This window comes from Anas acuta, chromosome 2 (genome assembly GCF_963932015.1).
Source record: "Anas acuta chromosome 2, bAnaAcu1.1, whole genome shotgun sequence".
In the NCBI taxonomy this organism is placed as follows: domain Eukaryota; kingdom Metazoa; phylum Chordata; class Aves; order Anseriformes; family Anatidae; genus Anas; species Anas acuta.
In genome coordinates this window covers 9,336,077-9,363,778 of record NC_088980.1, presented here as the reverse complement: position 1 = coordinate 9,363,778, position 27,702 = coordinate 9,336,077, and the positions used below count along the sequence as shown (strand labels likewise).

Below are 27,702 nucleotides of genomic sequence, written 5' to 3'. Positions count from 1 at the left end.
ACCCTGACTTGTAAACATGGGTGCTGTTCTGTTGGTGAAGCAGTGAGTCATCTCCTGGCTGCTGGTACCGAAGCGCAGCGCTGGTGGCTCCATCTGGAATCAATAGGCATCTCTCACCACTTGGCTCAGGCAAGCGGATGGAGATATGCTTATTTTCAAAACAACAGCTTTTTGCAGAGTTCCACTTTTTCCGTTTATGTGAAAGAAACATGAAAGACCCAAGTGTAACAAGTTGCTGTTAGTTACAGGTCAACATAATTCTTCTTCAATGCTAGCGTGTCTGTTTGTAGCAGTGGTTGGCCAAAAGGCAGGCACATTTCAGGGAAGGTGCAGGCAGCTGTTAAAGAAAACTTAGATTACAAAATAATTCAAGAAATGTTGTGTCTGGGAAACATAAACTTGATAAGGTCAAGGTGCAGGCAGGATTTGAGACAAAGTTAAGAGATGGTGAAAGAACAGACAGCAAACAAAGATCACAAGACCCCACCAAATTGTTCCAAAACTGGGTTGTGTTTGGGTAGCTGGCGGTGTGATAGGTGGAGTGGATGAGATGGCAGATGTCACTGGGGGAAAGCCGCGTTGGCGTGAATGTCTCTTGCAAGTCTAAGAGCCTCTGGAGAGACACCAGGAGGTGGAGGGCTGGACGGTGGGCACACTAGCAGAGGGGGTGGTGGAAGTGGGAGTCAGGGGAGAGCCAGAAGCATGCTCCTAGGGAAACTACAGTAAGCAAGGGAGTTCAGTTGTGATGTAGCTGGGAATTTGGGTTGGGGAAAACCCAAACAAAACAATCTAAACAAAACACTTCATTCAGTGGATGTTTACTGCTTTTATTTGAAGGCTGTAAGTGCTTATTCTTTTTTTTTTTTTTTCATGTGTAGTGTTTTCCCTTTCTTGTCTTTTTACTCTTCCTCTGCTTGATTTGGTAGTTACCCTCATTTAGGAGGGCAGGGGTAACTCTTGGTAAGAAAATCTTAACTTCTGCAATGTTCTTTACTCTTTACAGCTCCTGTGAAGGCTCCTTGTAAACATATCCTTCTGTCTAGGGACAGACTTCTAGGTAACTATTAACGTGCAGGATTTTGCGTAACTTGTCCTGTGGGAGCAGGAGAGCCTTTGAACATCCTGATTGTCATTTGCTTTTATGCATCTAACAATCAACAGCCTTGGTTGGTGCATCACTGTAAAAGCCAAGCGTGCAGCGAGGTGGAGATGACCTGGAAAAAGTTAGTGCTGTACCCTTCTTGTTAGTCATTTGTGGGACAAGTGGGGAATCGCCTCCTGCCTTCAGCGGCTTTGATCTGTTGTTCTTTGGGGCCCAGTTAGCTCTCATGAAGCTGGTGACAGAACTCACACTGATGTTTCATCAGCTTGCTGTTGAATATATCTCGTTGTGTTGCTTAGCTGTGTCCCCCTTGAGGCTTCTAGTTGCTTGCCTAGCTGAAAAAGGTGAAAGTTGGTTCAAACTGCAGTCAGTGGGGATGCAGGACACCCCAGTGCTTTGTCTGGTTTTAATATTTCGGCACTTTGATAATAATTTGGCTTTGTAAATATTGTGATTGTCACGTTATTCAACAGCACTCTGTTGCAGTTCATTTATTTCCGTCTCACATAGCTCCTTCCAGCAAGCAGCACGTGTATAGGTGGCACTGAAGTCTGTCATGGCTGAGTTGAACATAGAGAAGGAAGAAGTAGCATCCTTCACCTGCTCCCTGTTACCTCCAATGTGTGGCTCCTTCTGTTTTTTACTTGTGATCTTAAGTGTCTGGTTACGCTTGGATTATCTTTTTTTTTTTTTCCATTACCCAATCATACTTTCTATTTTAATATACTTAGCTGATAGGAAGGATTAATGACTTGGTGTTGAATTTGACAAAAGCAGTATGTCTAAAATGTTTGCGGAGTTTAAAACAGATACTTACGTAAATGTCCGGTTTGTTTGGAGAAGAGAATCTGTGTAACTGGTGAGAATGATGAAAATGTACAAGTATTGCGGTTTAAAAATGGCCTTGGTTTGGGGGTGGGAAAAGTTGAGATGTGCTACTTAAATTCTATGGTATGTATAAGAAGGAAAAAGCAAGGATTTTTGAGTTTAGAGGAGAAAATTCACTAGCTCAATCTCCAAAGATACAGTTTGCCCTAATATTGGCCAAAGAAGCTGGCTTAATGCAAACAAATTGTTAAACAAGTTTATATGAATGAGAATCCTGAGTTTATTTTTTCCAGATAGGAATTTTCAGTGGACTGATTCTGTGAAATTTTAATGTGACTGGCTGCGAAATGTTGGATAATGCCTTTATTCAGGGCCAGAAAACTTTGCATGACCTAAGTTGGTGCTATCGGTGTTAATTCTAGGGGGTGTTTTAAATCCTACACTAATGCTGAAAAATATTCTTGAGTCTGATTTTAATGGTGCTGGTGTAGCCTGTCCAGGCCAAAGAAACATGACTTGGGGTCACTTTTCTAGGGTTTCCAAGTGCATTACTGGCTACAGAACTGGTAGCCTGAACAAAGGTGTCTTGGGTCTTTTGGTGAGACTCGTAAAATATTGTTCCTCTTTTTACCCAGCAGCATAAAGACATTCCCATTAGGTATGTAAAAGTGAACATAAAGCTAACAAATTGATAGATTAACTTGAGTTCTTCCCTTAGTTTGAAGAGGGGTTGTGCTGCAGACAAAGGTAGCATGAAGTTAAGTGTGTAATGCCCAGAAAGAGCCTTCCAAAGGGTTGTATTGGCTGGTTTTGTCTTCAGCTGAGCAGTATTCCTAGCACACAATGCCTGAAAAAAATCCAGAAGCACTGTTAGATCCTGAAACTTTCCCTAGGTGAGCAACTCCAGACACCCATCCTCTTAACCACTATTTGCTCATGGGCACCAAGAAAAGAAGGGTGGGCCGACCTCTTGTATGGCCAGAGGAGACCATATAGGTAAGGCAAGTTGTAGGTTTAGGGTGTTAATAGGTAAAATTCATCTGTGATCATAACACACGTTTGACACTTCTCTCTTAATTTTGAAATTTGCACATCACACTAAGTGTTGAAGGCTGTCTGGCTGAATTAGACTGAACTAATATAACTACAAAGCACAGAGCTTAAGAATAGTTACCTTCATCTGAGGAAAAATAGGTCATCCTGAGCAGATACAATGAATGCCAAGGTCAAACTAAGAGCAGAGCTAAAAGTTTTAGTTTTCTTTAGTCTGTATTATTTGTTGTAGGTAACCTATTGATGACCCTTGCAACCAGCCGTGGAGCTCAGAGCTTCCGTTTTGGATGTCGGTGGGATAATGGAGTTCCTAGAAATAGACCAAGGCTGTTTGTCTCCACCTGTGCTTTCCTGCTCTTCGTCCTTGCCATCCTTTCCAGGTGGAAGCAGATGCCAAGTGCAACAGCAGGAAGATGCTTTTCAGCTGCTGCAGGGTGTTTTAATGAACAATAACAGAGTAACAGCAAGAGCGTGTAGTAAGTGTATGTGGTGCTATATTAAGATTTTATGTTACAGAGATTAAAACTCAAAGTACAGCACTGCTGCTTTTCTATAGGTAGTAATCAGTCAGCAAAACCACTGCCAGTTCTGTTTTCAACCATTAAATGTGTTCTTAGGTATGTTTTACAGCGGTGTTACACAGCACCTTCTGCTTTTTCTTTCTTGCTCTTCTTTCTTCTATTCAAGGAAGAGGACGTGCTCTGTGAAGCAGCAGCTAGAAGTGAAGATGCTGTTGTGTCCGTAGCCTTTTTCTTGCATGTCCTTTGCATAGAAATGCTGGTGGGTGTAATAACAGTAGCTTTTTTATTTTTAATTCTGGCATAGTCACTACTTTTAAAGTTATTTTCTACACTTCTACCGTTTTTCAGAGCTTCTTGATTTTTCATGTCAAAGATAGCATAGTAAAACACTGTCCTGTCTGTTTTGCTTCTCCAGACTTGCTGTGCTTACTCTAAATGCTAATTACATGGGAAGAAGTGATAAGTTGTCCAATCGGATGCTTTTCTAGAGACAAGCTTAAATGTGTGAAATCAAATTTGCCAAAGCCTGTGAGGTTTTGCTACAGAATAGTTCTGTGGTGGTTCCTTACTGTTAAAAGCTGGAGCTGTGTGAGGTATTTAGCTTTTTCATAGCAGGAGGGCATTGCTGGCAGCTTTACAGGGGGTCTGTGCTTAAACAAATACTTTGAAACACATTCAAGTGGAGAAAGATATAAATTTTGAGGTGCCAACACTTCTCACCGTGTTCATTTGTTCAGGGTAGCAGAAAGGAAGGCTGACTGTGCCCCAGCCCCCTGTTTGAAGCAGGGTCTGCTATGAGATGATGTTTGCTCAGGGCTTTATCTGGATGAGACCGGCTTACTTGGGGCTTTATCTGGCTGGCTCCTGAAAACTTCCAGGGACAGAGATGGCACAACCTTGCTGGGCAGCCTGTTCCACTGGCCCCGTATAGAAACTTTTCTTTACCTCCAGTCTCATCCTTGGCCATGCAGCAGTGTCAGGAGCCCAGTTCTACTGCCTTAATGACAGGTACCTAATGGCAGGACCCTAAAGCTTTGCTGTGTTCATGGCGAACAAACTGAGGTCCCTCAGCCTGCCAGCACGGGGCAGGCTTTTCAGTCCTCAGACCACTTTGGGCTCATCCTGCTGTAATTTCCAGCGGCTTTCCTACGTGGGAGGCTCGTAACTGGATGTGATCCCCTGAATGCTGACTAGAGAGGGGTAATTACTTCCCACGATTATTGGCTTTGCTCCTGGTAATGTCGCCCAGGATGCTGTTGGGGGGCTTTGCCAGGGTGCACTGCTCTGCCGTTACTGGGTAATTTCTGCGTGAATTAGCTTTGTGCTTTTTTCTTTCTTGTTACGCTTCCAGCACAACTGGGGTGGATACAGTGCATTATGTACAGACTGTCTCTAAAGAAGCTGTCGGTCTTTCTTTGCACAGAACCACAACTCTTCAGATGCACACGCTAATTGCAGTGGGGAATAGCATCCATGTTCTGTGGATCAGGGAGAGGAGGGGGAAACCCCGGTGTATTTCGAGCACGTTCTGTCTTACAGAGAATGTGTACCTCTAGCGCTCGCAACAGCAGATGATGCTTTATTAATCCACGGCATGAACTTCAGTGCCAAAGTTTTAAAGGTCATCAACACGGACAAATTAATGTCAGCTGATCTTTAGTAGCTGTCAGGGGGATAAGCACAAGGTAACTTGAGTTAGTTCAGACCTTTGTTTGTGTTTAATGTGAGGCTCTCCAGTGCCAGCGCCTCAGACATGCACGGTTACAAACTGGAATGCGTGGAGTTGATCTCCAGCTCCATCCTCACAGGAGCTGAGCTGCCTGGGACGGATCCAGAAGTATGAGACTGGTGGGGCTGGATACAAGATACTTAGGAATGCAGTGCATCCCCAGAAGTAGCTTCTCTTGGTGTGTCTTATGTGTTACCTCAGCAGGCAAAACAGCACATCCTTTCCCAAATGAAGACGAAATCCAGGGAAAGATGGGTTTCTTTTGCTTGTCCGACCAGAGGTTGTGTTTCTTCCATGCAAAGAGATTAAATAAATTACATGCTTGATGTCAGAAAGTCTTCTTAGTGTGCCACCTGCTAAAAGGGAGCCCCTAAATGTAGTAGCACGGATTTCACAGGCTTTGTTTTCAGCTGCTGGGTGGTGTTTGAAAATAATACTAATAAAAAAAGAAACGATTTGCATAACTGTTTCTAACCATAAATTCTCACACTCCTCTTTTTTTTTTTCTTTTATATTTTGATGCAGCTGGCCAAACAAGGACTCAGGGTAGTTCCCCTCTAATGTAAGAACATGCATTTGAAGCAGCTTCCTAGGAGCAGTCTGATTATAGCAACAGATCTATGATTGCTTTGCCTTTTTTCTAAAGTTAAGATGAATTTAAGGAAATAAACTTCAAAGTTTTTTAATCAATGGTATATGAGGGAGTGTCAGCAATGCTGATTAATCACAGCTGTGTACACTTTCTGCAGTGTCTTCACTTTCCCCTCAAGTCTGGCAGAGCTTAATCTGTGCTCCAGTGGAAAAGCAATTGTGGAAAACTTGGGGTTACGAGGAATGTAACTTGGACCAGATGTGTTGCGTCTGCAGCATCCTTACCTGTTGTCAGATCGTATCGCAGGGATGAGTGATGGCATAAAAAAATGCTTTTTGGTTGGAAACAGGGCTTGCAGTATGATTAGGATTTAACAGAATATTCCAATATTAGCTTATACATATCACCGTCACATAATAGTTATGGTTTTTAGATGTTTTTTAAAGGATATAGGTTCTTCCTTCACTGGAGATACCAATGTATTTGTCTTTTTAGAATAGTGTCTTATTGTACTGTGTCTACCTGGATGCTTTTTAATACCTTTGATTAGAAATAAAAGTTAACAGTTGGTTTAGGACACTAAAAACTTCTTTATATGTGGATAATCCTATTCTGAGCCTTTTTAAAGATAAAAAAAGAGTTGCTAGGATATGTTTTTTGAAGACATCTGATTATCGTTAAACTTTTGCATATGCTAAGGGCTATATCCAGATAACACATAGAAAGGTATTATGTAAACTGGGGTAGAGCAGTCAAGTGAATTAGAAGCTGGTTGTAGGGTACATGATGATAGGTGCTTGGACAAATCTGCTATTTGGTTCCCTCAGGTATCAGTATTAACAGCCGTCTTGCTCAACTATAATGAAAATGATGTAAAAGATGTGGCTGTTAGCATGCTACTGATTCTTTGGGATGTCTAGGTAATGCAGTAGATGGCTGGGTCGCTACAGAAAGGACTGGCTTACCCTGATATAAAGGCAGTGTAAAATTAAGGTGTGGTTTCTAAAAGGAAAAAAGAAACATGTTTATTCACCTTAATCCTGAAAACAGGTTTCTGCCATCTTTTGAACTGCTCAAGTGGAAGCAACTGGGGAGGACAGCATGGATGGGTTTGGTGATCGGAGGAAAACTAATGTGACTCTCGGGTGAACAGGTTAAAGTACGTTAAGTAATGAAGGGATGGCTTAGAGCTGTTACATACAGCCACGGGACTGACTGTACCTGGAGTGCTGCATACAAGCCCAGTCATCATAATTAAGAAACATGAACTGAGACGAGAACAAGTACAAACAAGGGCCGTGTTTTCGCTGCAGTACAAAAATATCACAAAACAAAGAGCAGCGTGAGGAGTAAGAGCCCAGGATTGCAGTGTGACAGGACAGTGGAGTCTATTCTCTGGCTTTCATGGGCAACACATTCCTTTTCCCCAGCTTAACTAAAAATAGTTAGGATGCTGGCTTTTGCTACTCCCTTTAGAAGGCTATTCAGGACACATGGATACTCACACTTTGGGATCACAGCTTGCACTGAGTATAAACCAAGACCAAAGGCACATTTGAGTTTGCTTAGTGATTTGTTTCGATTACTGTGAAGAAATTTTAACTTCTGAATACTCTTTTCTTGTTAAATTCCTAAAGCTTTCACTGATTAGAATTTACTTCTTTATTCATTAAAAAAGTGTTTATTAGTGAAGATACATACTTTTTATTCAATATTTGCAATGATACAATCGTTCTCAATTCTGACAGAAGTCGGATGATAATTACACCAAGATATATGGTTACACGTTACTGCTGACTTGCAAAGTAGGTGTCACCTAAAACTGGAAATACGGCATTTGACAGTTCATGTTACTGGGCAGCTTTCTCCTGCTGTACTCTGCAAATACCTCACTTATCTTGGTGGTACTGTGTAAGTACAGACCCACGCTTTCACTGTAACCTTGCTATGACAGATGGAATAGAGGACATCTATTTGAAGATGCATACAAGACAGCGGTCACCCTTTTCTTTTTCTTTAAATAAAACAAGAAAAAGAGAGTTTAACTGTGTTTTAGACAGAAGCAGCGTTATTTGGGTCTTGCAGATTTTTTTTAAAAAGAATTTTACTGACCCTGTCTGTCACACCTAATTTTCAAAGGTGGGTGCCTAAAATTAGATGCCTCTATCTGTAGGCTTGGTCTAGTTTTCAGGGAAACTGGAAACTCAGAGAATGACTCTTTTTCTGCACTGGCACTGTTATCTGTTACTAACAGGGCAAGCTCTGAAAGCCCAAGGTGGTTCTCAATTTTTTTTGTTCTTTATGATTGAAAAACATCCCAGCTTTTTAAAATTAAATCCCGTTTCTCTATCAAAAACCTTTCTTCTTTGAAGCAACCTTTCAAATAAAGCAATTTAGAATGGTGAACTCTATTCAGGTTGAATATTTGGATACAGAGCCCTAGTTATGACATCCAATTTCTAGCATTTGTATTTTGGACATCACTGCTGTGTGCTGCCTGCTCAGATGAGCTCAGTTGCTCCTTTCAGCCCCATGGCACAGTGACACCACTGGGGAAAGTCTGTGGGGCAATTGCAGGCCCCCAGGTGCTGTGTTTATTTCTCATCTAATGTGTCCGACTACATAATAAAAATAAGCTGCGAGAGTTGTTTCATTTAGTACTCTTCAAAAAGTCTTTGCTAATTATGTGATACATCCTTTTCTCTTCACATTCTCCCCATCATTCTGCCTGTTTAGATGTAATTTGGTTGTACATTTGAGATGTAGGATTTTAAGGACTATCATCGTTACCCTTGCTTTGACTTTCTTCCTTCTCTTAGGGCAGTTGTTCTGCTCCTGATTTTCCGAGACAGTAAGTTGTTAAAGGCAGCAAATCTTTAAATGACTGATTAAGGAAATTGCTTTCCCAGGCATGAGTTAAACTGTTTTGCAGCTTCAGATCACAATGGAAATCAACGCGCAGATTGTAGTAAAACACACTGGGAGGCTAATATTGTGAACTGCAGATCCAATTAAAACACCTATGCAGGCAATAGGACAAACTCTCTTTAATAATAAAAACTGTTAAAACAGTTTTACGTGATTGAGTTGGTCAACTGCTGTGTCAGGAGACCTGCTCGGTGGCTACCAGTATTGTGCACAAAACAAAAGGATCGTAATAGAAAAGGATCTTAATAATTTGGGATACTTCACATAGCTTCTCAGCTTGCGTGTGTAGGTGATTGTTTGCTGCAAGCTAATAAAAAGAACAAAATATATTGTTGGAGTACAGCACTTCATTGTTATTTTTCAAGTCCTACTGAAGATGAAGGGCTGCAGCCTCTTGGGGTGGCGTGCCTTGCTGTTTTTACTCCTGACTCATGTTTTTAATAGGCGTCAGTAAGCTGGGTTAAGGAAGCAGGGTTGACCCTCTGGTATTTCCTTCAAGAGCAACTTAACTCTTATTTTGTTGTTACCTCAAATGACTTGAAAGGTTAAAACTGTATTGTCATTTTATTCCTTTCCTTTGTATTTGTGGCTGCTCGGGCCTTGTCTTACTGTATTGAATGAAGTTCAAGTGCCAAATCTTAGAAACAATTTCACGCAAGACACACTGGGCTCGAGGTACTTGTGACCTAAATAAGCTGTCTGCCTTGTGAGGAGGAGAATTGTGCCCTTGGCTTCTCCAACTATAGAGGAAACTGTGTTTGACTAGCTCACGCTCAGGCATCCACTGTGTGCAGTCTCAATGGTTTGCATTGTTGCCTAGAATTTGTTGGGCTCAGACATGATGGAAATGGGAATCCTAACTACTTCCTTCATGTATGTTGATAGCTTATTCCAAAATAGATCTTCAGGAACCCATTGTACCATTACCCCTACATCGCTTGTGGCAAGGAGTGATAAATCTTATGACTTGAGTATGTTCAAACTTGGAAAAAAACAGCACATAACAAACATAAAACACTGACTTTTTCTTCATTTTAGAGTAGATCTTGTTAGCTGTGTTATGGCTCTAATGTTTGTTGCTTTGAGCTGTTCTTGCTGGTTTAACTTTCTATTAATGATGTATAAACTGTAAAACCAGCACTGACATTTATATACAGGACACTTGTATTGATCTGAATTAACCTTTAAATTATTGATACTGTGTTTTCTGTTCATTTTTATTATAATCCAGGCATTTCTTCACAACCTAATTAATGCAAATTTTTTTTCCCAGATTTGTTTTCTCCTATTTGCTGTCCTCTACATAGTTTCCTACTTCATAATCACAAGATACAAACGAAAAGCAGGTAAGCACAGAGTTTTTAATATATTCAAAATTCACTTTGTTTTTTCAAGTGAGTAGGTGGTTCTTTTGCTCTCTGCCACCACAAGAGAAGCAGAAGAACCTGTCCAGATCTCTGGCCAAACATGTTTCTCAGGCTGCAGCAGCCTGAGCTGATCTGGTTGTATGTGCTGCTGTCTTCCCCTCTATCTGCTCCCTTTGTTCCCAAGCCACAAGTTCTCCATCCCCGCTGTTGTGCCAGCTCTAGCACTACTTAGGCTCTTCAGCGTGCCTTCTAATTACACCACAGATGAAGCACACTGAAACATCTCAGAAGATCAGTGGGTGCTGTAGCTGGCACTCTGTGATGGAGGGAGGTGGTGTGGATGGCCACAGTCTGTTCCATTGTGGCTCCGTGTCAGCCTATATTTCAGCTGTTCTGAGACTGAAGAGAGGGGAGAATTTCAAGTAGGCACTTCTGCCTCTCTTGCCTTTAGATCTTGTTCTCCTTTCATGTCAACTTCTTTAGAGTAAGTGTCTTCAGGCTGTACTTTAACATCAAAATCAAGTTCAAAGCTTTAGCTGGTAAAGTGAAAAGGTTGCCAGTTGTACTGAAGGGAAGTAGTGGATTTTTGTCTAATAATTCTGCTTTGTTTAGGTACAGTTGTTTTATTGTTCTTCCTTAATGTGTTCTTTATGACCTTCCCAACTGAAGCCTGGTCCTTGGGATATTTGATCCTTTTTTTTTCCTACTTTAGAAACATTGTCTGTCTGAAACTAATGTATAAGGACGTCTGTCATTTTCTTCTGTATCTATTCTAAAGGCAAATACCATAAAAATCTGTATAAAATGGCAGAATCCTTGGCTCTTGACAGCTTATCCGAGACTTTGATGTGCAGTCAATCATTCCAGAAAAGCATTTGCATGCATCAAGACCTTGGCACTTTGAATTTAGAAACTGCTTATTGAGCTTTAATGACCTATGTTAGGATAGCACTACTTTCACAAATGGACTTGTGTGTAACAAGTAAAAGTCTTCAAAAAATTTAGTGCATTTTCTAATGAAAGAAGTGTGCCTCTTTCAACATAATGAATAAAACAGACACTACCTTGTGATCTTAGCGTGTATTCTGGATTCTACGAAGCTGCTGCTATATGGAGGTGTGGAAGAATGGGAAGGGAGAATGGGTTTGGCAAACTCCTGGATGTGAATACTTCTTACCTTTTTGGCAGTTGCTCTCAACAGCTAGTGAGAGGAAATGCTCTGCAGCTGTCATGACTTTCTGAAAGTTTTTTGAGCATTTAGTTAGGATTTTCCTGATGAGATTTGTTTGGCGAGTTAGCACTTCTGGAGTTCTTTCAGGGGAAGAAAAATGTTGTTTCCACAACAAGCTCTCTCACCAAGGAAATTCGTGAGAGACTTGTGCTTGGTCTCTGAAAACACCATGAGATTCCCATCAAAACACCATCAGATTCCACTCAAAGAAATGGAAAGCAATAACCCCACAGTCTTTTGCAATTATTCTGTGGAAGTACATTATGTTAATGGCTATGTGTTTATTTTGAGTTGCATACTTAAAAACTTGAAACACCTGGTTTATTTACTCTTGGGTTGAAAAACAGATATTGAGTTACCTTATGGAAAAGCTGGTAGACTTGAAAGATTAAAGAAAGCTGACTCTAAAATGATTTCAAATGTAGGAATAACACCCAGACACATATAGAAAAGTGAATAAAGAATAGATGAAGAACATACTCTTGATTTGATCTCTGAGCTAAATGTTGAAAAGATTTAAAATTGTTGGGATATACAACAACAGATCTTCACTTCCCCTACCTCCCACTCAAAACCAAAAGCAAACAAAAAACAAAGCCAGCAGCAGGGGGGATTGAGTAAGAAGTAACTGAGTGAAATGAGTGGTCATTCCTGTTCTGGGTATGCTTTCTGTGTGTGTGTGTGTGTTTCTTTTTGTTTTAAATAACAAAACCCTACAAAACACCCCATCCCCAATATTAATACTGAAAATAATAATAATAAAAAAACTATTTAGGGATTTACAGTAGTAGGTAGTATGGACCTGAAGACTTTAGTGTAGCGTGTCTGCTCTCTGAACCTTCAGATGTCCAGGGTGACAGTTTGTAGCAGCAGCTGTAGTAGGAAATCTGAAAGCTTGCTTGCCATAGAGCCCTTTGGAAGGTATTTTAAATATGCGGATTAAAACTGCTTGAAATAAAGTGAAATAACTTTGTAGTTAACTTGAATGAAAAGAGCTTAAGACTAGTTTAAAAAAAAAATCATTTATATAAGACACCTCTTGAAATACTGATGGTAATATATATTTTTGGTTTAGTAACCCTAAATTTTAATTGTGTTCCTATATATGTAAGTTTAGCCTGAGGATATAAGACTACCTACTGAATATAACCTTCTATACTTTGTTTTTTTAATTTTTTTCAGATGAGCAAGAGGATGAAGATGCCATAGTTAACAGAATATCGTATGTATAGCTCTTTAAGAACTTTCTTTCCTGAATATATGGTTATGACAGGAATCTTGTGTGCTTTCAAACTAGACAGCAATCCCTGTTAAATATGATGGCAAATTGAACGTGCCGTCAGAGGGCAGAGGAAAAAACTTGGATTGTGAAAGGCACGTTGAGAGAAGGCAGTTTGGTCTAGGGATTCTTCCACCTGTGGCTTTATCCTGGTAGTCACTAAGTCTTATGAGGACCTGATGCTAAGGGGAGAATCCAGACTGGCACCTAAGGTAAGGTGTCTAAATGCAGGTGTTATGTGAGGTAAGTCCCACCACAGTAGTCACTGGCAATCTTGTCAAGGGAGTCAGTGGATCCTGGAGAGCAACTTAGCTCACCATAAAGTAGACATCTGCATTTGATCATCTGAACAGGGCTTAAAAAAGAATAGTGAATGGAAGTCAAACACTTGCCAGACCTGCTGGTCTGCCAGAGACTCTGTCCTCTTCCTGTTCCTTTGTAAAACTAGATATTAATCTTTCCTATTTAAATATCCCTGAAGATTTACAGAACATCTGCGAGTTGTCGCTGCCCTCGCAGTTTTGTGATTTGCTAAAACATGTGGACTTGCTACTTCCTGCAATGCTCTCAGCTCTTCTGTGGTGGTACTGTCATACTGTTGGAAGGAGAGCTCATTCCATGTTTTATTGCTTTGTCTTGTACCCTGGGAAAGTGCCGAGTACATTGCAAGCTGATCACTTTTAGTTGTGCATTTGTGGCAAGCTTGAAAGATGCACAAATATATAAATCTTACACGCTTCGCCCACTAGTGTCTGATACTTTTTATGGATTTAAAAATACTCATTTGCCACAAGGTCTACCTCAGGTCAAGAGAGAAAAAAATACATGCTTTAATGCCATGAAGCTCTCATCTCTGTAGTAGAGAGGAGGTTCTCATCTGGTTTTCAGACTGCAGCGAATTAAGGCTCTTCAAGATTGAATGATTCTCATAGCAGCTGTGGTCTTAGTCTGGCTTTGAATTTTTCAACATTCAAAGAGTAAAACTTGTCTGGTTAACTGTTACCCCCTGAATCTATTTTCTAGCTTAGCTTTAAAATACAACAAATACCAATTGTAAATAGTGTTTTTCATAAGACCATGGTGTAAGTCAAGACAAGATTAGCACTTCAGAATAATATCCTTTCATTGAAAGTGTTATAAATTGCTTCCTGTTTTTTCAACCTAAGCTTTCTTGTCCCTGAAGTGGGCATGTTATTTTTCAAACAGCAGTAACTGTCAAACATCTACAGATAGATGTTTCTTTGGGAAGCATAATTGTCAGGACTTAAAAGAGGTGGGCGGGGGAGAAAACCAAGCCAAACTCCCATAGCACCTTAAAAGACAGCGTGTTAGGTTTCGTAATTTTGACTGCTTAAACATCTTTAAGTAAAAGAAAAATATCTCAGAAACCAACAACAAAAGCATATCCTATCTTTTTCTGAAAGGACATTAGTCATACTGATTTTCTTTATTGTGTGAATGAAAATTAGATTTGTAGAGACTGTTGTGGAAAAATAAGATTTCTGTGAGCAGCTTGTTGATGCTTCTGTCATAGGAACAATCTCTAAGTTTATTTTTCTTGTTATACAGTTTTGAAAATTATTTCTTATTTTGTTCTTGCATTGGATTAATTCTGTGAGAATGTTTTCAACTTTGCTTTTTGAAGAACACAGTTCTTTGTTATGCCACAAGATGGCATTTTGTATAAATTGTATGTGATCTAAAGAGAATAGGTGTAAACATTTTACATAATTCTGATGATTTCTCAGTACTAACTTCAGTTATCAAAAACCGTAAGCTGTGAGATATTCAAATATGTACTCGGTGAAAGAAAAGCAATAGTTTTTTTCAGTTTGGTGTTTAAAATATTTATGTAATTATACCCACTTTATAGGCATTAAAAAGCTGGTCTGCTTTTTAAAAAAAAATGTAGTAAGAATTTAGAAATTGAAAAATATTTCTAAGTGTGTATGGGGGTAATGAAAAGTAAAATATGAATCATCAAAAGATACTGCATAAATTCCAATAATCTTATAACATTGAATGTACACAATTCTAAAGACTGTAATTGTGGTAGTTACTAAAAAGCAGTTATTTTTACTGGATTCTGTAAGCTACTTGGTATTTGAATTTGCTTTTTTAAAGCGAAATACTATGGAAATCACAGGGCTACCTTCAGACAATGTTTTAATAGGTAGGCTAACTACTTTATTTAACCCTGTTCAGAGCATGTTGTCGTTGGTAACAGTGGTACATTTCTTTAAATTTCAGGCTGTTCTTGAGCACCTTCACTCTAGCAGTTTCAGCTGGTGCAGTCCTGCTTCTACCTTTCTCAATAATCAGCAATGAGATCCTGCTTTCTTTTCCACAAAACTACTATATTCAGTGGTTAAATGGCTCACTAATTCATGGTTAGTACTCAGCATAATGTAATTAAAATTGATGTCATTATACATTTACAGATCTGTTCTTATTTTTAAACTAATAACCCCATTTTCCTTTAAAATGCTGAATGAGTTGTTGATATGTTATTGGTTAGTTGCTTTTTGCTGCTGGGTGATGATGCATTCTTAAAATCTGTCTTCACTGTTCTGTTGTTTATTAAAGAAATATGATGACTTGGAATTGAACCAAATTCATTGTTTTGAGTATCAATGTAGAATAAGAGCTACCAGAAGCTAACTAACTTGAAAATGCACTGTTGAAACTCCTTTATTATGTGTAAATGCAAGATTCATAAGCCTGTTTGCTTACAATGATAAATTTGTTCTTTAAATACAAAATTTGTTTCAAGAAACTTGCTATCTGTGAGCAGTTAGGTTGAATTTAACTATCTAATCCCAACTTTCTGTAAGCATGGAAAGTTGTAGAACATGTTTTGAACATAATAAAGTCGCAACAGAAATACATGATGTTTTCCTTGAAATTGTTCAAGACAAGTGTAACTTCTGCAAATATACTTGCGGGAATGATGCCTTGATGCCCGGCAGAGTGAGTTTTGTATGCTTGTCAAGACTGGTTATCATGCTTCAGAGTATGTGAACATGTGTAATGGGTACTAATATTTGAAAGTTTTTTTTCCACTCTGTGTGTCTGAGGGGAAATAACTCTGAAAACAGGATGTTTGTCAGTAGTTTTTGCTAACAAGACAGCTAACTCAGGAATTTCTAGATCCCTAATTTGCAGTTTTCCTTTAATAAGACTGAAGAAATTTACAACAAGTTAAGTGCAGGTAGGTAAAGCCAGGAAATAAAGCATATCAATGATCATATTTCTGAAACTAGTTGAGTATTTTCTATGTTATCTGGCCAGTAAAAGGTTTCTTAAATTACCAAATAAGGAGGAGCTGCTTATAGGTATGCTGGTCTATGGCAACCCTGATTGTGGTGACTGAGTAGTTTAAGATGCAAGGAAGAAAAATAGGAGAACGAAGACATATTTTAAGACTGTTACGTTGAGGAGCTGCATGTGTAGGATATCATTCGAGAAAGCCCTGAAGCCAGAGGAACCCAGGAAAGATGCTTATTTTCAGTGGTACCCTCTTTAAAGCCCTCTAACAGTCTACCTCAGTGTGCAAGACAACGAGCAGGAGTGGTGTGGTAGGAGGCTGGCATGGCTTAATGGGAAACTCCTGAGCTCTGAAAAAAAGAGGATGTTCATGGCCAGTAGAAGTAGGGATGAACTGCTTAGGAGGAACGTAGAAATATCACCTGACTTAATATTCTGGGGTGAAATTAGGGAAGCCTGATTCCCGAAGTGGGAAATCAGGAGGTACGGATGGAGTTGAATCTGGTGAGGGGCTCACATAGAGCAAAATCCAGGAAAGCACTCTGCTGCTGTTAACCTGAAGAAGGCTGAGGTACTTGAGATGGTCTTTACCTCAGGCTTTGCTGGTAAAGTCTGCTCTAAGACTTCACAGGTCTGTGCCCCAAGCTGTGAAGTGTGGGGGAAAAGAGACCCTGGCTGTTGCAGATAAGGACAGTTAGATATTAAAAGGGAACAAACCAGTCAGTGGGTTATGTGCCAGGGTGCGAAGAGGTTCTGGAAAAGAGCAAACTCAGGGGGATCTGACTGCAGTATTCACTGACCTGAGTGGGCATGTAGAGACAGTTTCTTCTCTGGTGCATGCAGTATGAGGCGAGAAGCAATGTTTGCAGGACATAAAGCAAAAATTCCTCACAATGAGCATGGTTAAATGCTGGAAAAAGTTGTTCAGAGAGACTAAATCCTTGGAAACTTTTTAAACCTTAACTGTCTGAAGCCCAGAGCAGCCTGACTGCACCTGCAGGTTAGCTGGTTTTAAGCAGGAGATCAGGCTCCATGATTTGAAGAGGCTCTTTCTAGTCAGATTAATTTATCATCTAACCTGTCACACACACTGTGGGGTAACACTGATTTGGTATGCCTCCTACATGGGGGATGTGGGGAGAAGTTCTAATTTTTCAGAGATTTAGCTGTTCAGGCACTTTCTTCACTCCAAAACGTGGTAAAAATCTATTTAATGGAAAATAATCCTTACTTCTGTGTCTGAGTTGACTCGGGAGAAACTACAGCATTGCAGAGTGAAAAATCTGTAATAAGCAACTCTGAAATACTCTGTTAAGGGTTGTTACAGTACTTGAGAAAATGTAAGATAGTTGGAAATCTACGGGGAAAAATAGCTTTGACATACAAAGGCTTCTGAGTTTTTCTGTGACTGTCATCTTTTGATTTAATGATAGTCTTTTGGAGGAGAAAATAAAGAAATCACTTCATGCCTGCACAGTATAACGTACTTTCAGTCCAGTATCAATGGCTAGCATGGTAGGAAGTTCAGCGTTGTTGCATTTCCAAGTTTGACCAAAGCTTTCATTAGGGATAGAGACGACTGAACTAAAACAAGATTTTCTGCAGTTGCTGTGAAGCTGTCAGAAATTTGAGTAGATTTTTAGATCTGACCTCAGGCTTCTGGTACTGGAACTTGACAAAAAACTATTTCAAAACCTTATCGTGGTAAGGGGCTCCCTCTTGTGGCCGTCATTAGGTTTGCAGAATAGTGTTGCACTGCTTTGTAAAACTGATTTCCATGGAACGGCCCAACTTTGTAAATTATTTACATTATGGCCCAACTAAATAAGTCATGAGATACGTGTGCAAGTTCTGAGAGTTGATAGAGCTATCACAAACACTCAAATTTAGAAAATGTTCATATCTCCATAATTGTCTAGCATAGACTTTATAGCTTGTGTTGTGTTTTGTTTCCCATCAGATGGAAAAAAAATGTATTGCATTGGAATACTTGCATTAATTTATCAGTTGCAGATATAGTCTGTGATACTTGATTGTGATATTAATTTTTTATACTGTGTTTTGCTGCATTGGTTTTGGCACGTAGAAAAATGGAAAGTGTATTCCTTTAACTTCTGAAACTAGGCAGGAGGCCCATAGCTAAATAGCTAGATCCAGTATAAATAACCTTACCTAATGTGTTTTGAACTAAACCCAGAGCTACTTCTGACAGCTGGATGTGCATTCGTGCTGTTGTTAAAGACAGCCACCAGGTGGAGGTAAAATGTAATGAAACTGCCACGAATAAGAAAAGAAAAATTGCTGAGGCTCTGATCTGTTTGCCAGAGACTGAGGGGTTTTTAATTTTTGTTTTATTAACTTATTTTATGGACATTTTTATAGTGTTCGTAGGTCACTACAAATGCATGTAAAAAGATCCCCCAAACAAACAAACAAATAAAATGACTAGATTGCTTAAAGCTTTTGTATATGTTAAAATCTGCAAATGTCTTACACAGTTTTATGATGCAATCAGTGGAGTAGGAAATAATAATTTTTTGGGGATGTATTTAAATTTGATTTATCAAATTAAGATTAAAAATATGGTAGGGGAAGAAGGCCCTCTATGTTCTTAAGTCAGTGAAATGGATGGGTAGGAAAAGAAAAGGGAACCTATCGATATTAAAGGCTATTACATTATTATTATGATTATTATAAAATTAATATATTGTCTACTAAATCTAGTGTTCCCTTTACTCTGAGGAAAGTGTGTGCATCAGCAGCACCGCAGCTGTCCTTACCTCTCATAATGTCACGTGTACATTGTAGTGCTGTAATCTAATATTCTGTAAACGTGGTTCCTATCAGCTGCTTATGTGTACATTTTGGATTTCAACTTAAACATCAGCCCAGATGTGCACCACCTTCCCATCCTTTCAAATGCTCTGTATGCACAATTTGCATCTCTTAGAACTGTTCTGTACGTACGTGTGTGATACAATAGCTGAAATTTGGACAAATGGGTGTTCAGGTTTGTGTTGGGTAACTGAATGTGCTGTTTTCAGTCAGAGAAGGCTACTGAAATAAAATATACAAGCCTGGAGGGGGAAAAAAATATATATATATATATATATACACACACACAATAATAAGCACTCTGAGTGCATGTGTGTATCTCTGATAAGGGCTGCTGCTGACATTCTTCCTGATGTTATGTGTTAATGTTTCTTCAGTGGTAACAGGAGCTTCCTGACAGCAAATTCTAAAGGAAAAATCCCCCTCTTTGTTAGCTCAAGTTTAGCCACCTTGAGGCAGTCTGTTTTCTTTAGCATTTTGGTGTTGTATTTTGTGCATCTTTTGGAATGTTGTTTTATTGTCTGTTGCTTAGCAGATACCCCCCATTTTCTCCTTGAAATTCAAATAAGGGGGGAAAAACGTACGTGATGGAAGTCTTTTAAGGAGGAGACAGATGAAGATAACTGATAACCATTTCACATTTGGAACTAAATGCAGGAGTTTCTGTCAATAATGAATTCCCCAGACATGCAGTAAATGCCTCCTTCTTTCCCTATGCTTTCCAAATGGAGCAATTTTTAGAAAGAAAGCAAGTCTGAGAAGGATTTTTTTTTTTAATTTTTTTTAATCCTTAGGGATGTTCTTTTTGGGATTTCAGGTGATACGTAGTTCTGTAGGACTGGAAATACATGTGTTTTGGGGAAGGTGAAGGACTGAGCCTTTTTTTTTTTTTTTTTCAACTACAAGGGTTGTCTTTTCAGGTTGCAGTACATATAACGCTAGTTAAACCTGTTAGCTCTGCTAGTAGTAAGTTACAGATAAGCTATTGCTTTTACAAATTAAAAACATAGCATCCTACAAATGTTTGATAGGATGATGATAGGGACATGTATGAGAAACGGGCTGTTTAGAAGGTGTCTGGCTCAGAAAATCCCAATAAAACAGTTACCCTTAACGGAGATCAGTTATCACTTCAGGTTGTTTTCCAAACCTTATCCCTTCCTGCAGATGTCACATGTGTCTTACAGATGTCCTAGTTTTAGTCAGTCGTAGGTTTTCCTTCTAAATCACAGAATGGCTGAAGTTTGAAGGGACCTCTGGAAACTGTCTGCTGTTCCCCCCTGTTCCACGCAGAGTCTGCTGGAGGAGGCTGCTCAGGGCAGTCTCCAGTCGGATTTGGAGTACACCAAAGAACAGAAGTTATAAAACCTGTCTGGGCAACCTGTTGCTGTGTTTGACAACAGTCACAAAGTTTTTTTTTTCTTGTGTTTTAAGTTGGTTTTCCTGTTTTTTCATTTGTGCTCACTGCCTCATTTCCTTTCACTGGACACCCCTGCAAAGAGTCAGACTCTGTCACCCCCTTTGCATCAGATATTTACATGCATTAATAAAATTGCCTCTTCTTTATGAAGATGCTCCAATCTTTTAATTATGTTGCAGCCCTTTGCTGGTCTCATTCCAGTGTGTTTAGGGAGGAGCCCACAGCTGGATGCAGCACTCCAGATGAGCACACGGTGAGCAGAGGGAGGATCTCCTCCCTTGGAGTGCTGGCAGTGCTGCTTCTAAAGCAGCTGAGGATGCTGTTGGCTTCCTTTGCTGCAAGGGCTCCTGTTCAACTTGGTATCTAACAGGATCTCTAAGGCCTTTTCTACAAAGCTACTGTTGGGCCAGTTGGTCATCAGTGTGCTCTCTGCCTGGTTGCCCACCTACAGAGGTCCATCTGAATGACAGCCCCCTGCTCCTCCCTGTTCTGTATCATTGGCAGACTTGCTGAGGATGCAGTCTTTCCCACTATCTGTGGTGTTAATGAAGATAATTGTTAACTTATTGTAACCCTTGGTGACTGGCTTCCAGCCTGACTTTGTGCTGCTGATCCTGACCCTTTGAGCCCAGAAGCTCAGGCAATTTTAGTCCAATGCACTCTCCGCTGAGCCCATATTTCATTAATTATGGGGATATCTGGGAGATGAAGTTGAAAGTGTTATACTGGAATTGTGATAAATGTCATCTACTGCTCTCCAGTTGACTACTGAGCCACTCAGCTCACTGTGAATTGCTGTTATCTTTACTGTATCTTCTAATTTGGAGGTGGTGATGATGGTTTTTGTATTGTTGATGTTAAAACCATGATTTGCCTAAGATTCTCTAGAGTAAAATACGGGAGGTAGTGAATAGATAGAAATGAATTTTGTGAGATCCAGTGTTGATAAAATGCTTTTCTCCTGAAAATGTTAAACACATAAATACTCTTGAGTGGGATATCATGGGAGTAGTCCACCAGAGTTTGCAATCTCTCTTCCGAGGTTTCAGATAGCTGCTGCTGTTGAAGTTGATATCCAGTTCTGTCAGTAGCTTATTATGCAGAGAAAGGAGTGTTTTTTTTGGTGATGACCTGGAGGTAACTATGTATTTGTGTGTATCCATAAAACTGACTTTGTAGTACTAATGCATACTTCATTGTTACACGTAAAGAAGGAAACTGTGAGGTTAACTTTGTTTTTTAAATTGAGAAACTTATCATGTGCACTTTCTTGTTTATTGCAGGGTTGTGGAATCTTGCTTCTCTTTTTTCCAATTTATGTTTGTTTGTGTTGATGCCCTTTGCCTTTTTCTTCCTGGAATCGGAAGGATTCGCTGGCTTAAAAAAGGTAGGAAAATACTGTTAAATACATATGGAGTGATTACAGTACATATTCCATTTTCAGTCCTCAATTCTGATGGAACAAATTACAGATTTGGGAGGACTATGCTGGGATGTATATGCTTATGTTAAAGATTGCACATTTGTATATGCACAAGCAGGTGAAGTGAGTATACAATACATGGCATGTACACTGGCATCAAGAAAGTGGGTTATCTTGTGTTTTAAAATGTTTTAAATTTTTTTTTTTTTTGAGGAAAAGGATTTTTGGGGGATGTTAAAACAAAAGAAGGTTCAATACATATATTGGTAATAAAGCAACAAAGAAATACAAGCTTATTAATAGAAAGGGTGACTTGATAATAGATGACCCAAGGAAAACTTAATAAATAAATAAATAAAACAACTTGGATTTGTGAGTTATAAAGGTCTATTTTATAATATAAATAAAGTTCTCCTTAGAATAGAACAGAAGGAACTTTCAAAGATCATCTAGTCCAGCTGCCTGATTGTCAGTATTAACAGTATGTGAAGAAAATTTTTTATTATTCTCTACCCGTTTAGAATAATTTAGTTAGATATGTGAAAGTTGGGAGGGCTGACTGTTTCAGTGAACCACGGAATTGGGGAAAGCAATTTCTGAGTAATATGATAATTCTATTATGTTATCTGAACCAAAGAAATGTAACAAAAAATACTGTAATGGGAGGCATGGCAAATTCAATTTTAAGTTGTAAATATCAAATAACTGAAGTCAATTGTCTGGGGATCAGTTGTAGCATGCTTTCATTAATCTTTATCATCCAAGTGATTACACTTTTTGTTTCTAATGATGCTATACAAGAAAATTCCCCACCCTTTGGATGACAGTTATTAGAAAGCAAAGGATATTGGAAAGTGGCCTAACACTAGGAGAATGAAATCTGCTGAGGGTGGATACAAAAGACTGAGTCATTGATGGATCATATATAACATAAATCACGAAGGTGATGATTATGGTGGGGTAGAAAACATAAGTCTTGGTTGTATTGACAAGAATGCGTCATGGAGATGAAGTTGCCATATTTGTTCTTTGTGGAATTGGGAAAGCCTCCAGTGAAGTACTACATCCAGTTTGGGATTTAAGGGTTCAAGTATACCCTTGAGAGAACGGGAGGAGAAAGCAAAGAAAGAAGATACTTAAAAAGCATAGCATGAGGAAAATCTCAGTTTCAGAGAAAAGAACGTGAAGAAATAAGGGTTTTACTCCTCTGTTGAAGCTATTGGTAGATTACATAGACTGAGCAAGATAGCTGTGTCAGGAGGGACGTGTGGAGTCAAGCAGGATGGTGTTCACGTACTTGTTTGATAGCCTGGTCTGAGCTCACTGATACAGCTGCAGCGTTATGTTTTACTGACTGCACTGGATGTATCCAAGTTACTTCAGTATGACCACACTAATGAGTTCAACATCAAAGGAGTCTGATCATGGGCTAACTCTGCTTATCCCACATGGCTGGAAAATGTTCTGCTTTCCTCTCCTTCCTTTGCTTCAGGTATCCATAGGGCTGAGAACACTTTCAGCAACTCAGTTTGACCTTTCAGTTTCCAGGTGGAGGCTATTCCATTTGGCTTTTGTCTCTTAAGTGTCTTGTTAGAGCTAATGTGTAAATTAGCTGACTTTAGTGGGATTTGTCTTCTGCAGTCCAACCAAAACCATGGATTTTTTTCTTTAAGGTACTGTGTATGGTACTGCCGGTGTGTCCCCTTGACTTGTAGCTTTGTCTACAATAAATGCATTATGCAACCCAGCTGCACTAAACTTGGACTTTACCTAAAACTTTAAGTTATGCTCTAACTATCAAGCATATGAATGGGATGTATGGTAGCCAGTGTCAAGAGAATTTGGGTCGCTATTGCATGTTTACACTTGGAACCATTTATAAAGCCATTTATAAAGCTATAGGAGATAAAAACCATAATCTGTCTGCAGATGTCAAGAAAGGTCTTCTGTTATATTTTGGCATGTTGGTTATCTTTCTCCTCAGACAAGATTTTGAAATGATGATTACCATGTAGAATTCTGGTACTTTAAGAAACTACTTTGTTTATGATTGTACTTATATTATTTTTTAAAAAAAACATCATATTTTGTCATTCATCACATCAGACTAATGGGCCAGGGTTATAAAAAAAAAAGTCATTCAAATGCTATTACTGTTAATTGGCAAAATCAGGTTTTAGTGATCTCAATTTAAAGAAATATTTCATACATTTGGCAAAACTTGAAGCAGTTAAGAGAAGAATGATCATATTGTAAATGTGAAGATCTTGAATAAAGACGTTTAGCACAGGATATGGAGTCTTTAATCTTTCAGTTGGGAGCTGGGCATGTGGAGTAGGGAAAGCAGTTGATTATTAGATACCTGTTCGGGTAAAAAATGGATGAAAAGACTGTTCCATGGGAAGCTTCTGTGCAGGCCATCTTAAATTTGTCATTGAATTACTTTTGTTATAATGAATAAATGGGTCACTTGGGATTTAGGCGTGCAGTCAGGACATCCATTTGAAGGTTTTTGTATAAGAACTACTTGTTGGATTTTAATAGAAGCTCAGAAAAAATGAATAAGAAGTTCAGTTCTGAGATTGAATCATCTTTTTATTTTTTTATTGGATTTCTTTGTTCAGCTTAAGTCGTGACAGTGATGTTTGTCATTATCACATATGGGCCTAATCCCCAAAGTTTTCATCTGAGTGTTTATCACAGATTATGCTAAAAGTTGATTTTTATCTACTTATCATGTGAACTTGTTGCAAGCTTTATTCAGATAGCTCATAGGTTAGAATTTTCAGTTCTGTGTACCTTTTCTTTCCATATTCTTTTCTGGAAGTATTGCCCCCCTTAACTGTTTAAGTTTAATGAATTTGAATGGGTTTGATTAACTATCTTCCAATTTACCATAGCTTTTTTTTTTTTTTCTTGGTTGCTAGTATACTTACTAAATGGCACATGGCCCCTCTTACAGACTCTTTGCCTTCCCCAGGGCAACAGTTTAAAACAACCAAGCACTTGGGTATTGCACAGAGGGGAGAAATACGGAAATTAGGCACTCACCGTGGACGGATGCAATGTTGTACTGGAAATCAAACTGATTTTCTGCCTAGTTTTTAATTAAAACCACTACGGTAATTCAAAAAGGGCATTTTGGGCCTAAGGGGGGTTGCCCATGCCCTTTTAAAGAGCTTAAGTGCTTGCTATAGTCTATTTCCATCCTTGCATGTGCAGGCTTCTGTTAACTGGAGTAGTGTATGTATGGGTGTATGTATATCTGTATATATCTGTACCCATCGTGTGTATTTGTGCACATGTGGATACTTACATGGACGTGTGAGTCAGCTTTTTCAAGATTCTTGAAGTAGTCAGAGATCGTTTCAGTATATTAAGCCTTAGCCAATGCTATTAAATGAAGTATTGGGATAGCTTGAAGTAACTTTAATGTCCTGTACCGGTCTTCAAAATGTTTTGATGTCCTTCTAAATTTTTCTTGTCTTCCTTCGTAGAGTCTGTGTCACGTTATTTCTTGTTTAGAGCCTCTTTCAGTTCTTTGCCGCCGACCTTCACAAATTCTGTAGTACAGCTGTGAAACAAAGGTGTCAGCCGTGTTTCTTAATGTCAGAACTAACCTCATCCCTTATTATTCTGAAATTGTGGTATTTGTAGTGGAGGCTCTGTAGTTTATGCTGCTGGTGTTTCCATGGGTGATAAGACTGCACAGAAACTACATGTATGCTGCTGGGTGAAGGAGGCGAGCCTTTTTGAGGAGGTAATTGCTGTACCTTTTCTTGACCTTTAAAATATGCTTTCTCTTGATGTAACTTCAACTGAAATTTGTATTTGTTTGAAGTTGACAAAGATAAAGATGTTTAGGAGTAATTTCCTTGTAAGAAAGTACAAATAGTGCCATTTACCACCGTGAGAAACTGGTATAACTAGATATTGTGTGATCAGGAGTGTAGAGTTTTAAAAAGGCTTTATGAAGCATTTTACCTTAATACTGATCTTTGAACTTGAAGTCATGGCATAAAGTTTAACATGAGCGACAGCAACATCCTGACCAATTATCCAAATTATCCAGACATCCCAAAATGTTCAGAACACAGCACACAGAGTCTGTGGATTAAGAGGTTAACTCCTGGAACATCAAAAGAAGTGCATGATAATAAAAACAAATAGTACAAAAATTTGAGGTAACTTCCTTGCTTAATTAATTAGGTAGACCAGGTGGAAGCGAAGAGGCCAGAGCTGGTGCTCAGAACGTCTATAAAGCTGAGCAACATGACAGCACAATGGAGGAGGAACAAAGATTTTTTTAATATACTTCTATCCTGTGTCACAGTTTGAAATTGTCCTGGTTTATGTCCCTTTTGGCAAACTTACATAAAAGTGACCCTGTACTGTATTTTATGACCAGATGACTTTTTTCCCAGTGGCTAATTTGTATCAGACCCCCATCTTAAAGAGACACAGAAATGAGTAGGAAGTCCAAGCCGGTTTGTCTCAATGAGCTTTCATTGCATGCTTTCATTATTTTTGCTCGTTTTTGCCACTGATCATCCATAAATTGTTGGAAATGAGTGATTAAGGAAGTGCTGCTTAGTGTTAGTGGCACATGCACATTCTTGGTATGTTTTTTGTGGGTGAGAGGAAATCGCGTACTGCACAAACAAAAAGGAAAACTCCTGCTGGGAACCTTTCAAGGAAATTTAACTTGCATAATGTTTTGATCTTGGTGTTTATTACAGAAAATAAGAGTAATATTTCACCAGCTATTGTTATGTGTCAGCCAGTCTCTCCATCTGCTTGCCTTCCCTTGATATCTCTTCCCGAATTCTAGTTGAGTTTATTTTTAATAAAAACCACCACTTAAATATGTAGCAATTTATTCATACGGTTAAGGCAGGTGAGATGGGCCAGAGCTCAGAACAGTTTACTGCGTAGTGCTTGCTACTGTATAAAACTTGGCTGTCGTGACTGCCAAGTCCTGCCTGTGTTAGCAGTTGCAGCTTAGCCCTTGTGAGTAAAACCTGGTACAAGGCTTCTGTCCCAAATACTGAAATACGGAGATTTCTGCTCTTAAACACTTCCTTCCTCTTTTTCTCTGGAGCACTACTTTTAAGAAGGTGCGTTGTAAATAAAATTATTTATTTGGGGAGGGAGTGAAATGTTGGAGCTCTGCGAAAGCACAGTTACAAGCATTTTTAGAGAAACAGCTTTATTTTTACTGTAAAGATAGGCTGTCATTTGCTGAGTAGCCATGGTGTGTACATCTTCCATCTCCAGTGTTGGAGTTGATAGATACACTTGTCTTTGCAATTGAAAAACATATTTTCCTAGGTATGTTAATGAGACTAAATAGTAAGACTGAACTCTGCTTAAATTTCAAATATATCATGTTGCAGTGCGTAGCATTTTCAAGCTTTGGGAATGTAAACTTCAATAAATGTAGATAAGTAAGGCTGCTTCTTCCCTTTTTTGGTGGATGTGGAAATTCTAATTTCTGTGTTTTTCTACTTAAAAAATAGACTCATGTTGTGCTCTACATTTTGTTAAACCAGAATCCTACAGATACCTACAGCAAAAGTAGGGAGTATATTTTTTTGCCATGTGATGAAACCAATAGAAAAAATCTGTTCACAGGTACTTTTGAACTATTTAGAAACTGCTTTGCTAATCTCAACAAGTATTTAATGGAAAGCAAGTGTCCCTATAATATAATCTTGGGGAAGGTTGCTTGGAAAACCTTTCTAATATGAGGTTGCCTTGAATTAAACAGTTGATTTTCTGCATTTGTCCTGCTTTTTTTTTCTGTGAAAGCAATCTGGAGAACACAAGAGACTTGAACCTTGTTTGGAAACAGAATTTGACTTCATGTTTTATGCTTGCTTGTACCTCCAGTGGCAATAGCCATGGGCCACTGTGGGTAATGGCTCACCAAATAGTCTTGAGGTACCCTGTTGACAGCGTATGTTTATTTGGTATTAGCTCTTATTTATTTGTCTATAAAATCATTCAGCATGAACTGAAACTTTAGTGCTCTGATCTCCATGAAATGTTTACTAGTATGTAACTGAATTATTGTACCTTATATTGCAGCCCATTTGCTCATTCCATTAGTAATACCAGAGACAAA

General features: G+C 38.9%; 1 protein-coding gene across 2 annotated transcripts in view; it reads left to right on the top strand.

The window, feature by feature from the left end:
- Window positions 1-27,702, top strand: part of LMBR1 (limb development membrane protein 1) — a 67,809-nt gene that overhangs the window by 4,683 nt on the left and 35,424 nt on the right. Inside the window, exons 2-5 of one of the 2 annotated variants that reach the window (XM_068673444.1) lie at window positions 10,027-10,099; window positions 12,534-12,573; window positions 14,881-15,020; window positions 21,436-21,539. In XM_068673444.1, coding sequence (XP_068529545.1) covers window positions 10,027-10,099; window positions 12,534-12,573; window positions 14,881-15,020; window positions 21,436-21,539 — 357 coding nt within the window. Of the gene's footprint in view, window positions 1-10,026; window positions 10,100-12,533; window positions 12,574-14,880; window positions 15,021-21,435; window positions 21,540-27,702 lie in introns of those variants that run through there. The other variant, XM_068673446.1, reaches the window with a different exon arrangement.